Source organism: Elephas maximus, chromosome 7 (assembly GCF_024166365.1).
Source record: "Elephas maximus indicus isolate mEleMax1 chromosome 7, mEleMax1 primary haplotype, whole genome shotgun sequence".
In the NCBI taxonomy this organism is placed as follows: Eukaryota; Metazoa; Chordata; class Mammalia; order Proboscidea; family Elephantidae; genus Elephas; species Elephas maximus.
Genome location: NC_064825.1, coordinates 123163914 through 123179154, shown reverse-complemented (window position 1 = coordinate 123179154; position 15241 = coordinate 123163914). Strand labels below are relative to the sequence as shown.

The following is a 15241-nucleotide window of genomic DNA, read 5'->3' as shown; positions in this document are numbered from 1 at the left end:
CAGTGCCACCATGGCTCCTTGATTAACCCCTTACCTTGATGGTCCTGCCCTCCATTGTCGGTGTACCCCAACTGAATTATTGTTTAATGCAATACCGCCAACAGGAGTAAACAATTTATGGAAAAGCTGCCTGGGTTCCTCTGGCTGGAGCTCCATCTGTCAGCCAGAGAGAGCAAAGCTCAACTGAAGGAGAATGTGAGTGCACCTTTGGTTTTTCTCAGGGCTGAAAGCAGGAACTGCCATTTGTTTGCAGTTCCCTATGAATTCCTTTTGTTAGCTGCTTAAACCCTGGTGGCATAGTGGTTAAGAGCTAAGGCTGCTAACCAAAAAAAAAATTCAGCAGTTCTAATCCGCCGGGTGCTCCTTGGAAACTGCATGGGGCAGTTTATCCTGTAGGGTCGCTATAAGTCGGAATCAACGCAAAGGTAAAGGGTTTTGTTTTTTTTGTATGCATTCCTTTTGCTAGCTGCTGAGGTCAAGGTACTGTCATTTCCATTTTATACCAAAGGTAGCTCAGCAGCCACACCAATATCAAGTTTATTTCCAACTCTTTTCTCAAAACCATCCTTTTATTTTATAGATAATTCCATTAGTGACTCATGGCTACCCCATGTGCTACAGAGGAGAACTGAGCTGCATAGGGTTTTCTTAACTAATCTTTACAGAAGAAGACCTTCAGGGCTTCCTTCTGTGGTGCTGCTGGGTGGGTTCAAACCAGCAAACTTTGCATTAGCAGCCGATTACAAACAGCTTGCATCACTCAGGCTCCTTGTGGCAGTTAGAGAAGGCTCGATTTCAAATGAAGACTCACAGAACCCAACTTGAAAATGCTCACAAATCTATGGTTTATTGTAGGAAAAGGATACAGTCTAGTCCCAGAATTAAAGCAAGGAAAGGACAATCATACCAGGCTGCCTGACAGCAAGGGGTCCAGAAATGTCAGGCATGGGTTCCAAATGTCCTCGCTTTCTCTCTGTGATGCATATTTTATTTCTCTTAGGAACTCAACAAAGCCCATTGTTGGCCAGGGTTTTTTCTACCTGGTTGGCCCTATAGACATAGTTCTGACTACACAGCCAGCTCCCATGTCTGAGTGTTCTAGGAGTCTCATGAAGGGAAACTGCAAATCACCAATCTCATTATTACCAATAAATAATGCTGACAAGCTGATAAAAATTACCTGGAAGCTCCTCACACCCATGGTTACAATGCAACACTGTTACTCAGTATGCTGCCTGCCTTGACAAAGGATAAAGAGTGTAGAAAATGGTGAAACAGTTCTCTCCATGTATAAGGAAACGTGAAATTGTAAAAAGGATGCTTTTTAAAACGGATTCAAAACACCACTAAATTCCTCTGCTTGATTAAAAATCTTGGAGCAGAGCATGGCACACAGAAATTGTTCAACCACTGATATCCACAGTAATAACCATTATTATGTATAAAGCACTATATGCATGGGCAGCCACTGCTTGCTCAGCAAATTTCACAATAGACAGTAATACTCCCCCATAGGGTTTCCAAGCAGTGGCTGGTGGATCGGAGCTGTCAACCCTTTTGATTAACAGCTGAGTCCTTAACCACTATGCTACCAGGGCCCCACAATCATATGAGGGACACAAAATCTCGTGGAATTTTTCTTATCTTCTTCTGTTTCAACTTGAACTTGTATATGAGCAATGGATGGTCTGTTCCACTGTCGGCCCCTGGCCTTTTTCTGACAGATGATGTTGAGTTTTTCCATCATCTCTTTCCACAGAAGTGGTCGATTTGATTCCTGTGTATTCCATCTTGTGTAATCCACGTGTATAGTCACTGTTTATGTTGGCATAAAAGTTATTAGCAATGAAGAAGTCATTGGTCTTGCATAATTCTATCATGTGATTTCTGGTGTCATTTCTATCACCAAGGCCGTATTATCCAACTGCAGATCCTTCTTTTTTGTTTCCAGCTTTTGTATTCAAATCACCAGTAATTATCAATGTATCCTGGTTGCATGTTCCATAAATTTCAGACTGCAGAAGTTGGTAAACATCTTCAATTTCTTCATCTTCGGCATTAGTTGTTGGTGCGTAAACTTGAATAATAGTCATATTAACTAGTTTTCCCTGTAGGCATATGGATATTATCCTATCACTGACAAGATTGTATTTCCAGATACATCTTGAAATGTTCTTTTTGATGATGAAAGCATGTCATTAAGATTGACTCTACTTTGACGAGGTAGCTCTTCCACAGTTGTCTTTTGAGTTTCTACCAACATCAGGGGCTCATCTTCTAGCACTATATCAGACAATGTTCCACTATAATTCATAAGATTTTCTCTGGCTAATTCTTTTCAGAAGTGGACCACTTGGTCCTTCTTCCTAGTCTGTTTAGTCTGGAAGTTCAGCTGAAACCTGCCAACCATGGGTGGTCCTGCTTGTATTTGAATACTGGTGGCATAGCTTCCAGCACCGTAGCAATACTCAAGCCTCTACAGTACAACAAACTGACAGACATGTAGGGGACAGAAATATAGCAAGAACATAGAGCCACTTGGAAGCATTATTTGGATATGATATCATTGTTCTCAGCAAAGTTCAGGCTCTTACTGGAAAAAAATTAAATATAGAAAAAAACTACCAAGGGTATTTAATAAGAGAGGGCATACAATTCCTAAATCTTGGTCTGAAGGTATATCTGAGAGATGACTGTAGATATTCCTTTGCATTTGAGAGAAAAAAGTTCATATACGACACTTTTGGCTTCTAGAGCATGAGAGAAATAACAGAGATTTCTTAAAGCACAAACAATTTCATACATCGAGTAATCCATTTGTGAGAAGTTGGAGAGGTGTGGAGTTGTGTCTGAGGGAAGGCAGAGTGTATGTAATACCATCAGTGAATGAGAAGGACCAGTTTTTGTTTTGTTGGGTGGGTTTTTGTTGCAGGGCAGCTGGTGAAGGCGTAGAACATTCCTAGCAATAAGTTCAGTGTGTGGTAATGCCTCAATATAGGAAATATTTGATTTGGAAGAACTGAAATGAGTCAAATAAATTTGGGGCTTTGAAAATAAAAAGGAAAGAGATTCAAGGTAAATTTAGGGTAATAGGTGTGGGCTAGGCAGCAGAGATTCTCCTCTCAACAACCCTAAAATTTTTAACTTTATACTAAGAGCAAAGAAATGCCAGTGGAGGGTAAAGAGGGTAACACTATTGTCAGGAGAACTGGTGGCACAGAAGTTCAGTACTCGCCTGCTAACCAAAAGGTTGGCAGTTTGAACCCACCAGCTGCTCCCTGTAATCCTTAAAGATCACAACATTGGAAACCCTGTGGGGCAGTTCTCCTTTGCCCAAAAGAATCACTGTGAATCGGGTAGACTTGCAGCAATAAATTTTAGCACTCTTGTCTTTCCTTTTTAAAGCAATGGCTCTGGATACACAGTGGGAATGAATTATCCATTCAGGGCCAAGAGTGGACACGGTACAACACTGGGAAACTAAGGGAAATATTTCTTAGAAGTTAGATGGTAGGTTGGGCTGGGGAGGTAGAAGTACACAAAATTGAAAAGCGGTTGTGACGTAGACACAAGAGAATATGGTTGATTGGAGGCAGAGGGTGAGTAACAGAAGGCATCAGTGATGACTTCCCAGATTTTTAACATGAAAAACTGAGCTAATTATGGGCCCTTCCACTAAGAGAAGACACTTGGAGTATTCCATTGCTCTCTTATTGTTCTTGTTACCTTTAGCTCTCACCACTCTACATTGGGGACACATTAAAAAAAAAAAATTACAGGGGTCCAAAATAATCTTCTCTACACAGTTCTCATGTGCCTCGTTACTTTCTTTGAAACAGAAATTTTTAGGAAGGCTATATATTTTCTGTTTAGGTTCTCGAATGTTGGAAGTGAAAGTTAATGCTCTTCCCCTCTGGGAGAGGTTGCTAAATGTAGATCAAATTATAAGCTTTAATATACTAACTTGAATTTAAGACCAGAGAGTTAGTTCTCCCAGGTTAGAATAGATTAGAGGTTGTAGATTAGATTTAAGGTCAAAATGAAGGCCCTTATTTGTTCTATCCTCCTCTCTGAAATCTAGATCGTGTATTCTGCTCAGGGGATGCTGAAATATATAGCTCAGTCCCAATACACGTATTCGGCCACTACTGTTGAGGTGATTTCCACTCAGAGTAGAACTGCCCCATAGGGTTTCCAAGGTTGTAATCTTTACAGAAGCAGACTGCCACATCTTTCTCTCAAGGAGCAGCTATTGGGTTCAAATGGCTGACACTTTGGCCAGTGGCTCAGTGCTTTAAGCACTGCTCCCCAAGGCTCCTATACCTACTTGTCTTAGGCTGAGTTCTCTCAAGAAGCAAAATCAGCAAAGCATGTATATATAAATATATATATAGAAAAAAAAATTTTTTTTTTTTTTTTTTATATATAGAGAGAGATTTATATCAAAGAAATGGCTCACATGGTTGTAAAGGGTATAATATCCCAAGGCTGTAGGTCTGGATATAGGCTTTTCCTGATTCTTTAAGCCACAGGGCCTGGTGAACCCAAGATTAGTAGGTTGGGGAGCAGGGCTCTTTCTCCCAGGCTGTTAAAATAGGCAGACAAAACTGCAGGTAAGCTGCTAGCTTAAGTGCCAAGAACCAGAAATCACATGAACAGGAACCAGCTGCAGGATCCAGAACGAGCAAAAACCCCCAAGTCTGCCACAATATCCTCCCACATTCAATGCAGGTCACACATCCAAGGAAAATCCCCTTGAACTGATTGGCTACTCACAGCAGATCCATCATGGGGATACCCGATCACATATCAAATCTCAACAAGGAAGTGACTACAACATCACACAATGGTGAAAACACTGAGAATCATGGCCCAGCCAAGTTGACACACAATTTTAAACATCACAGTTCACCCCTTGTCAGCCTGGCACCTGTGCCCATCTCCTTAAACCATACATAATCTCTGAATAAAGATAATTACAAAGTCATAGTTGCACCTAACATGAGACAATAAATGCACATACAACAGAAAAAACACTGGCCCTGTTTACATCTTATATTTTATAAGTGAAGGAAACAAAAATATTTGGTGCACACATACGAAGCAGAAATATTCATAACAGTTACGGTCCTTGTTTCTGCAACTTACCATGTTGCCATAACTGGTATTTAGAACTACTTTCTTCCACCACCGATTCTGTATTCCCTTTGCCCTCAGCAAGCACCTCAGCTTTGTCATGGTTCTTTGCCTGGTGGGGTGACCCAAAACTTCATTCCTGAAGGGTCTGGGCCACTAGTAGTCAAGTAGTCATGTTGTATTGGGTTGCTGTAGTTTTCCATTGACTTTAATCACACGGAAAGGTAGTACTAAAAGATGCTCTAAGGAACCTCCTACATTCCAAACTTACTCTTCTTTACCTCCATTATGTAATATCAATCCAATTTCCTCTTGGTAATCAGGATCAATCACACCAGCCAGTGTGGTAACTGCCTTCTTTGCCTGTTGATCCAGAGGTACAAGGAGCCCAAAGTGGCAAAGTGACATTCTTAGCTTCCAGGTCAATGGAATCAGTGATTTGTCTCCAGATGGAATCATTCGTCTCTTTGAAACTAAGACCTATAAACGTGCAGAAAATAAGGTCCTGGGGACAAGATGCAAAAATCTTTCGTGAGGGTCACTAGGGTTAATAGTGAGTGGTGCTACTCTCATTTCTACTGCTTGATTCCTGGACCCATGAATCCTGACTTTGAGTGAAACAACACCATATATTGGATGCTGGTTCAGAGGATATACAGTCTCCTGGAGAACATTGCCCCAACCCTGCAAGATATTGTCACCTAGCTGATGCTGTAATTGTGTCTTTAGAAGGCAATTCCATTGTTCTATCAAGGCAGCTGCTTCAGGATGACGGGAAACATGGTAAGACCAGTAAATTCCATGAGGACGGGCAAACTGCTGCACTTCATTTGCTGTGAAGTGAGTCCCTTGATCTGAAGCAATGCTATGTGGGATGCCATGACAGTGGATAAGGCATTTTATAAGTCTACAGATGGTAGTTTTGAGAGAAGCATTGCTTGCAAGGAAAACTTATCCATATCCAGAGTAAGTGTCTATTCAAGTAAGAACCAAATGCTGCCTTTTCCATGACGGAAGTGGTCCAATGTAATCAACTTGCCACCAGCTTGGTGGCTGACCACCTTGAGTAATGGTGCCATATTGAGGACTCAGTTTTGGCCTCTGCTGCTGGCAGATTTGGCACTCAGCAGTGGCTGTAGCCCAGTCAGCCTTGGTGAGTGGAAGTCCATGTTGCTGGGCCCATGCACAACCTCCATCCCTGCCAATATGGCCATTTTGTTCTTGAGCCCATTGAGGAATGATGGGAGTAGCTAGAGAAAGATGATGAGTGGTTTCCAGAGCACACATAATCCTACCCACTTCATTGTTAAAATCCTCCTCTGCCAAGGTCATTGTTTAGTGAGAATTTACATGAGACACAAACACCTTCACTTCTTTGGCCAATTCAAAGTGGTCTATCCACAAAAATCTTCCCCATAAATCCTTGTCTCCAATTTTCCAATCATGTTCCCTCCAAGTCCCTGACTATCCAGCCAAAACATTGGCAACAGCCTGTGCATCTTTACACAATTGCACATTTGGCCATTTCTCCTTCTAAGCAAAGTAGAACTGCCCAGTAGAGACTCCAAGGAGCACCTGGTGGATTTGAACTGCTGACCTTTTGGTTAGAAGCTGTAGCACGTCACCACTATGCCACCAGGGGTTTTTTTCTCAAGGATTTCATTTTACTTGGATCCACAATCAACACCTGTGGAAGCAGCAGTCAAGAAATCAAGAGATGGATTGCATTGGGTATATCTGCTGCAAAGAACCTCTTTAGAGTGTTGAAAAGCAAAGATGTCACCTTGAAGACTAAGGTGCACCTGACCCAGGCTACGGTATTTTCGATCTTATCATATGAACATGAAGGCTGGACAATGAATAAGGAAGACTGAAGAAGAATTGATGCCTTGAATTGTGGTGTTGGTGAAGAATATTGAATATACCATGGGCTGCCAAAATAACAAATCTGTCTTGGAAGAAGTACAACTAGAATGCTCCTTAGAAGCAAAGATGGTGAGACTGCATCTGACATACTTTGGACATGTTGTCAGGAGGGATCAATCCCTGGAGATGGACATCATACTTGGTAAAGTACAAGGTCAGCAGAAAAGAGGAAGACCTTCAAGAAGGTGGATTGACACAGTGGGTGCAACAATGGGCTCAAGCCTAACAATGATTGTAAGATTGGTGCAAGACTGGGAGATGTTTTGTTATGTTGTGCATAGGGTCTCTATGACTCAGAACCGACTTGACCTCACCTAATAGCAACAGCATCCTTCCAAGCAAAGTGAACAGCCAGGTGCACTGCTTGAAGTTCTGCTCACTGGGAGCTTTTCCATTCACCACTATCCTTCAGGGAGGTTTGAAAAAGGTTCTGTGATACTGCCGGTGTCCACTTTTTTTTTAATTTTTATTGTGCTTTATGTGAAAGCTTACAAGTCAAGTCAGTCTCTCACACAAATACACCTTGCTACCTACTCCCAATTGATCTCCGCCTAATGAGACAGCCCACTCCCTCCTACCACTCTCTCTTTTAGTGTCCATTTCACCAGCTTCTAACCCCCTCTACCCTCTCATCTCCCCTCCAGGAAGGAGATGCCAATATAGTCTCAAGTGTCCACCTGATCCAAGAAGCTCTCTCCTCACCAGCATCCCTGTCCAACTCATTGTCCAGTCCAATTCCTGTCTGAAGAGTTGGCTCTGGGAATGGTTCCTGTGCTGGGCCAACAGTAGGTCTGGGGGCCATTGCCACTGGGGTCCTTCTAGTCCCAGCCAGACCATTAATTCTGGTCTTTTCATGTGAATTTGGGGTCTGTATTGCACTGCTCTCCTGTTCCCTCAGTGGTTCTCTGCTGTGTTCCCTGTCAGGGCAGTCATCAGTTGTAGCCAGGCACCATCTAGTTCTCCTGATCTCAAGCTATTGTAGTCTCTGCTTTATGTACCCCTTTCTGTCTCTTGGTGTTCTTCATTCTCCTTTGATCCAGGTGGGTTGAGGCCAATTGATGCATCTTAGATTGCTGTTTGCTAGCATTTAAGACCCCAGACGCCACTCTCCAAAGTGGGATACAGAAAGTTTTCTTAATACATTTTATTAGGCCAAGTGACTTAGATGATCCCCAAACCCTGCCCCTGCTACACTGGCCTTCGAAACATTCAGTTTATTCAGGAAACTTCTTTGCTTTTGGTTTAGTCAAGTTGTGCTGACCTCACACATATTGTGTGTTGTCTTTTCCGTCACCAAAAGCACATCTTATCTACTATTTAATTAGTGAATACCCCTCTCCCACCCTTCTTCTCTCCCCTCTCTCGTAACCATCAAAGAATATTTTCCTTTCTGTTTAAACTATTTCTCGAGTTCTTGTAATAGTGGTCTTATACAATATTTGTCCTTTTGCAACTGACTAATTTCACTCAGCACAATGCCTTCCACGTTCCTCCATGCTATGAAATGTTTCACAGATTCATCACTGTTCTGTATCGATGCGTAGTATTCCATTGTGCAAATATACCAAAATTTATTTATCCATTCATCTGTTGATGGGCACCTTCATTGCTTCTAGCTTTTTGCTATTGTAAATAGCGCTGCAGTGAACATGGGTGTGCATATATCTGTTTGTGTTAAGGCTCTTATTTCTGTAGGATATATTCCGAGGAGTGGTCATTCTATTTCTAGCTTTTTAAGGAAGCACCAAATCGATTTCCAAAATAGTTGTACCATTTGACATTCCCACCAGCAGTGTATAAGTGTTCCAATGTCTCCACAGCCTCTCCAAGAATTATTACTTTGTGTTTTTTTGGATTAATGCCAGCCTCGTTGGAGTGAGATGAAATCTCATTGTAGTTTTGATTTGCATTTCTCTAGTGGCTCATGATCGTGAGCATTTCCTCATGCATCTGTTAGCTACCTGAATGTCTTCTTTAGTGAAGTGTCTGTTCATATCTTTTGCCTATTTTTTAATTGGGTTTTGTCTTTTTGTAGTTGAGTTTTTGCAATATCATGTAGATTTTAGAGTTCAGGAGCTGATCGGTAATGTCATACCTAAAAATTTTTTCCCCATCTATCAGCAATCTTTTTATTCTTTTGGTGAAGTCTTTGGATGAACATAGGTGTTTGATTTTTAGGAACACCCAGTTATCTAGTTTTCTTCTACACTGTTAGTAATGTTTTGTATACTATTTATGCCATGTATTAGGGTTCCTAATGTCCCTATTTTTTCTTCCATGGTCTTTATTGTTTTAGACTGATCAATTTTGTGTTTGTTTTTGTGCATGTAGTGAGGTATGGGTCTTGTTTCATTTTGTTAAATATCATCTGCTCATATGTGGATGGATTTATGTCTGGATTCTCAATTCTGTTCCATTGGTCTATGTATCTGTTATTGTACCAGGACCAGGCTGTTTTGACTACTGTGGCAGTATAAGAGGTTCTAAAATCAGGTAGAGTGAGGCCTCCCATTTTGTTCTCCTTTTTCAGTAATGCTTTACTTATCCATGTGAAGTTGGTGATTTGTTTCTCCATCTCATTTAAAAATGTCATTGGAATTTGGATCGGAATTGCATTAAATCTATAGATCCTTTTGGTAGAGTAGACATTTTTATAACGTTAGGTCTTCCTATTCATGAGCAAGGTATGTTTTTCTACTTATGTAGGTCTCTTGGTTTCTTGCAGAAGTGTTTTGTAGAGGTTTCTTTGCATAAGTCTTTTCCATCTCTGGTAAGATTCATTCCTAAGTATTTTATCTTCTTGGGAGCTACTGTAAATGGTACTGATTTGTAGATTTCCTCTTCGATGCTCCTTTTGTTGGTGTAGAGGAATCCAACTGATTTTTGTATGTTTATCTTGTATCCTGATACTATGCTGAACTCTTCTATTAGTTTCAGTAGTTTTTTTGAGGATTCTTTAGGGTTTTCTGTGTATAAGATCATGTGTTCTGCAAATAGAGATACTTTTGTTTCTTCCTTGCCAGTCTGGATGCCCTTGGTTTCTTTTTTTAATTGCTTTGGCTAGGAGCTCCAGCCCAATGTTGAATAAGAGCAGTGATAAAGAGCATCCTTGTCTGCTCCCCAGTCTCAGGGGGAATGCTTTCAGGCTCTCTCCATTTAGGATTTTGCTGGCTATTCGCTTTGTATAAATGCCCTTTATTATGTTGAGGAATTTTCCTTTTATTCCTATTTTGCTGAGAGTTTTTATCAAAGAATGGGTGTTGAAATTTGTCAAATGCCTTTTTTGCATCAATCGATAAAATTATGTGATTCTTCTTTTTTGTTTTATTTGTATGATGGATTACATTAATTGTTTTTCTAATGTTGAACCATCCCTGCATACCTGGTATGAATCCAACTTGGTCATGGTGATTTTTTTTTTTTTTTTTGATATGTTGTTGACTTCTATTGGCTAGAATTTTGTTCAGGATTTTTGCATCTATGTTCATGAAGGATATAGGTCTGTAATTTTCTTTTTTTGTGGTGTCTTTACCTGGTTTTGGTATCAGGGATATGCTGGCTTCATAGGATGAGTTTGGGAGTATTCCGTCCTTTTCTATGTTCTGAAATACTTTTAATAGTAGTGGTATTAACCCTTTTCTGAAAGTTTGGCAGAACTCTGCAGCGAACCCGTCTGGGCCAGGGCTATTTTTGTTGAGAGTTTTTTGATTACCTTTTCAATTTGTTCTTTTTTTTTTTATGGGTCTATTTAGTTGTTCTACCTCTGTTTCTGTTAGTTTAGGTAGGTAGTGTGTTTCTAGGAATTCATGCATTTCTTCTAGGTGTTCAAATTTGTTAGAGTACAATTTTTCATAGTAATCTGATATGATTCTTTTAATTTCAGTTGGGTCTGTTCTAATACCACCCAACTCATTGCTTATTTTGGTTGTTTGCTTCTTCTTCTGTTTTCTGTTGTCAGTTTGGCCAATGGTTTATTGATTTTGTTGATTTTTTCAAGGAACCAAATTTTGGTATTGTTAATTCAATTGTTTTTCTGTTTTCTATTTCATTTAGTTCTGGTCTGTTTTCATCTGGTTTGTTTTGTTGCTCTCTTTCTATTTGTTCAAGTTGTAGGGATAATTCTTTGATTTTTGGCCCTTTCTTCTTTTTGGATGTGTGCATTTATTGATATGAATTGACCTCTGAGCACTGCTTTTGCTGTGTCCCAAAGGTTCTGATAGGAAAGGTTTTCATTCTCATTGGATTCTATGAATTTTTTTCTTCCATCCTTAATGTCTTCTATAATCCAGTCTTTTTTGAGCAGGGTATTGTTCAGTTTCCAAGTGTTTGATTTCTTTTCCATGCCTTTTCTGTTATTGATTTCCACTTTTATGGCCTTATGGTCAGAGAAGATGCTTTGTATAATTTCAGTGTTTTGGATTCTGCTAAGGCTTGCTTTATGACCTAATATGTGGTCTATTCTAGAGAATGTTTCATGTGCACTAGAAAAGAAAGTATACTTGACTGCTGTTAGGTGGAGTGTTCTGTATATGTCTGTGAGGTCAAGACAGTTAATTTGGCATTTAGATCTTCTGTGTCTTTTTTGAGCTTATTTCTGGATGTCCTGCCCTTCACCGAAAGTGGTGTGCTGAATTCTTCTACTATTATTGTGGAGCTGTCCATCTCACTTTTCAATGCTGATAGAGTTTGTTTTATGTATCTTGCAGCCCTATCATTGGCTGCATAAATATTTAATATGGTAGTATCTTCTTTTTATATTGTCCCTTTAATCATTATATGGTGTCCTTCCTGATCCTTTCTGATGGATTTAACTTTAAAGTCTGTTTTGTCAGAAATTATTATTGCCACTTCTGCTCTTTTTTGATTCTTGTTTGCTTGATATATTTTTTCCATCCTTTGAGTTTTAGTTTCTTTGTGTCTCTAAAGTCTCAGGTGTGTCTCTTGTAGGCAGCATATAGATGGATCATGATTTTTAATCCATACTGCCACTCTCTGTCTCTTTATTGGAGCATTTACTCCACTTCCATTCAGTGTAAATATGGATAGGTATGAATTTAGTGCTATCATTTTGATGTCTTTTTTTGTGTGCTGTTGACTGTTTCTTTTTCCCACTTAATTGTATGGGCTGAGTAGATTATCTTTATAAATTGTCCTTTCCTCATATTCGTTGTTCTTGATTTTGTTTCTGCTAAGTCTCTATTTTTTTCTTGTATTTTATTTTCATGTGTAGGATAGTTTGTCTGCTTTGTGGCTACCTTATTCCTTACCCTATTTTTCTAAATTTAAACCTAACTTTTATTTCTTTGTATCACCATATCTTCCTGTCCATAAGGAAGATCTATGACTACATTTGTTAGTCCCTCTTTATTTTTTTAATGTTGTCTTCTTTTACGTAATAACATCACTGTTATCCTGTTTTGAGCTTTTTTTTTTTTTTTATCTGATATATTCTTCTGATTTCCCTGTCTAGACATCTGATTGGTCTGCCCAGTGTTCTAGTCTGGGGTTGATACCTGAAACTATTGACTTTCTAACCTATGAACTTCCTTTAGTATTTCTTGTAGTTTTGGTTTGGTTTTTATGAATTCCCTAAACTTCCATTGATCTGGAAATGTCCTAATTTCACATTCATATTTGAGAGACAGTTTTGCTGGATATATGATTCTTGGCTGGCAATTTTTTCCTTCAATTTTTTATATAAGTCATCCCATTGCCTTCTTGCCTGCATGGTTTCTGCCAAGTAGTCCAAGCTTTTCTCCTTTGTAGGTGACTTTTTGTTTATCCCTAGCGGCTCCTAAAATTTTCTCCTTATCTTTGGTTTTGGCAAGTTTGATTATAGTATGTCTTGGTGACTTTCTTTTAACACCTACCTTATGTGGAGTTTGATGAGCACCTTGGATCGGTATCTTCTCATCTTTCACAATATCAGAGAAGTTTTCCAGCAACAAATCTTCAATAACTCTCTCTGTATTCTCTGTTATCCCTCCCTCTTCTGGTACTCCAATCACTTGTAGGTTATTTCTCTTCACAGAGTCCCACATGATGCCTAAGATTTCTTCATTTTTAAAAATTCTTTTATCTGATTTTTCTTCAAATATATTAGTGCCAAGTCCTTTATTTTCAGGTTCAGAAATTCTGCCTTCCACTTGCTCAAATCTGCTTCTCTGACTGTCTATTGAGTTGTCTACTTCTGTAATTTTATTGTTAATCTTCTGAATTTCTTCTGATTGCTGTCTGTCTATGGGTTTTTCTAGCTTATTAAATTTTTCATTATGTTCCTGAATAATCCTTTTAATTTCCTCAGTTGCTTTATCTGCATGTTCCTTGGCTTGTTGTGTGTATTGCCTCATTTCCTTCCTGATATCTTGAAGGGTTCTTTATATTAATCTTTTGTATTCTGCCTCTGGTAATTCCAGGAAGGCACTTTCATCTAGAAGATCCCTAGATTCTTTGTTATGAGAGTTTGTTCAGGTGATCACGATCTGTTTCTTTATGTGACTTGATATTGACTGTTGTCTCTGAGCCATCGATAAGCTATTGTATTAGTTTATGTTATGTTTGCTTACTGTGTCATAGCTTCTTGCTTTGTTTTCTTTTAATATTCCCAGATGGGTTGCTTGAGTGAGCTAGTTTGATTATTTTTACGTTTGGAGCTCTGCTGTCCTGTGCCCTGATGGCTAGAGCTGTTATTATGTATATCAGTCTAGGATTGCATTTACTATTCTTGTACGAATTCAGCTCAGGTGTCCAGGTAGCTGATCATCAAGTGTGTGGTACAGGCTCTGTCCTACAGTCTTAGAGGGGCAGGGGTGATTGGTGTAGGTACCAGTATCTGATTGCAGGAGGGGGTCACACTCTGAGCAAGGCAGGGGCTGAGAATCATCCCCCATGTGTCTCTGAGGAAAGCATGTCCCTATTCCCTAGAGGGTACAGGTGGGTGGTTTCTGCAGATAGACCATGGGCACCCAGTGTTTTTGGTTGTAACGACTGGGTGGGACGTAACAGTTGTCCTTGGACCCCTGTCACTGGTGGCTGGATGACCTGAGTGGAGCTACCAGTCTTTAGGCCCTGGATGTGGGTAGGTGAGGACCCTGTTTAATAGGCAAAGCAATGTCAAACTTCAAACACCCACCTCTCTGCCAAACAGCTGAAATGGTTGGAATCTGCCAACAAGGGCCTATTCTCCTGAAATAGGCCCACACAGGTCCATGCAGAGGGGAAAGGTACTCAAATCCATGGACCATTTATGCCTGGATATGAGCCGCTTCTGTCCTGAGCTCCCTCATTTAGTGGAGCTGGCAAATTATCTTTTCCCCCAAAAGCAAATTTATTCCTTCCCCAATGCTGGAAGGATGGCTCTCGGTGCTCAACAGGGCCTATCTCAAGCCCAGGGAAGTCAGCTGCTGAAGCCGGCTTAGGAGCTCGGAGCCATGGTAAAAAATACACAAGTACTTAGCTTTTGCTGAGAGCGCTGTTCTTCTCTGGTTCCGGAGGTGTGAGTAGGCTGCGTGGCTAGCTGCTTCTCCCTGATAAAAATGTGGCCGAATGCTAGTACCAGCCCACCGCTTCCACTCCTGGCGATAGTGCCTGAGGGCTCCCTGTGATTCAGGTCCAGCAACTCCTCTCCTCTTCTGAACCATCTCTTCCTTCCCCTGACCCTCAGTTCATTTTCTAAGTTTGCCTTAGATGTTCAAGGGTCCTAGCTTGTCATAAATATACTCATTTCACTTGTTTTTCAGGTCTTTATTGTAAAGAGTGCTCACCAGAAGTGTCTGCTATTCCACCATTTTGGCTCCCCCTCTGGCTGTCCACCTTTGAGTGGTGCTGTCATATTGCCCAAATCCACCTATAAATCCGGCCTGAGTTTTCTCTTCTTCAGTCAACTGATCATAAGGGACTCCGCATGTGGTACACAGAGAGATAGAAGGTAATGTGACAGAAATGGAGACCATGTGCATGAGGGCCACTTTCTCAGGCAACTTACTTGTTCCGTCAGGTCCTGCTTGGGCCTGATCTCTTATATACCACTTCCATTTAATGATGGAGTGCTGCTGTGCATATCCAACTTTATGACTCTGTGGGTCAGACAACACCTAGTTCATGATGGCCAGCTATGGCTGCATGGTGACTTGGTGTGCCATGGTTAAGTGTTCAGACTCTATTAAAGCCCAGTAAAAAG

The 15241-nt window shown here is 40.4% G+C and overlaps 2 protein-coding genes across 7 annotated transcripts in view; both read left to right on the top strand.

Annotated features, from left to right (window-relative positions):
- Positions 1-15241, top strand: part of LOC126080896 (membrane-spanning 4-domains subfamily A member 4A-like) — a 382640-nt gene that overhangs the window by 197721 nt on the left and 169678 nt on the right. The window lies entirely within an intron of this gene.
- The window catches only part of LOC126080879 (uncharacterized), a 137333-nt gene that overhangs the window by 8776 nt on the left and 113316 nt on the right, over positions 1-15241 (top strand). For 2 of the 6 annotated variants that reach the window (XM_049892077.1, XM_049892076.1), the window contains exon 4: positions 14802-14989. The exons of the other annotated variants lie outside the window; for them this stretch is intronic. In XM_049892077.1, the coding sequence (XP_049748034.1) occupies positions 14802-14989 (188 nt within the window). The remainder of the gene's footprint in view (positions 1-14801; positions 14990-15241) is intronic. 6 annotated transcript variants of the gene reach the window in all.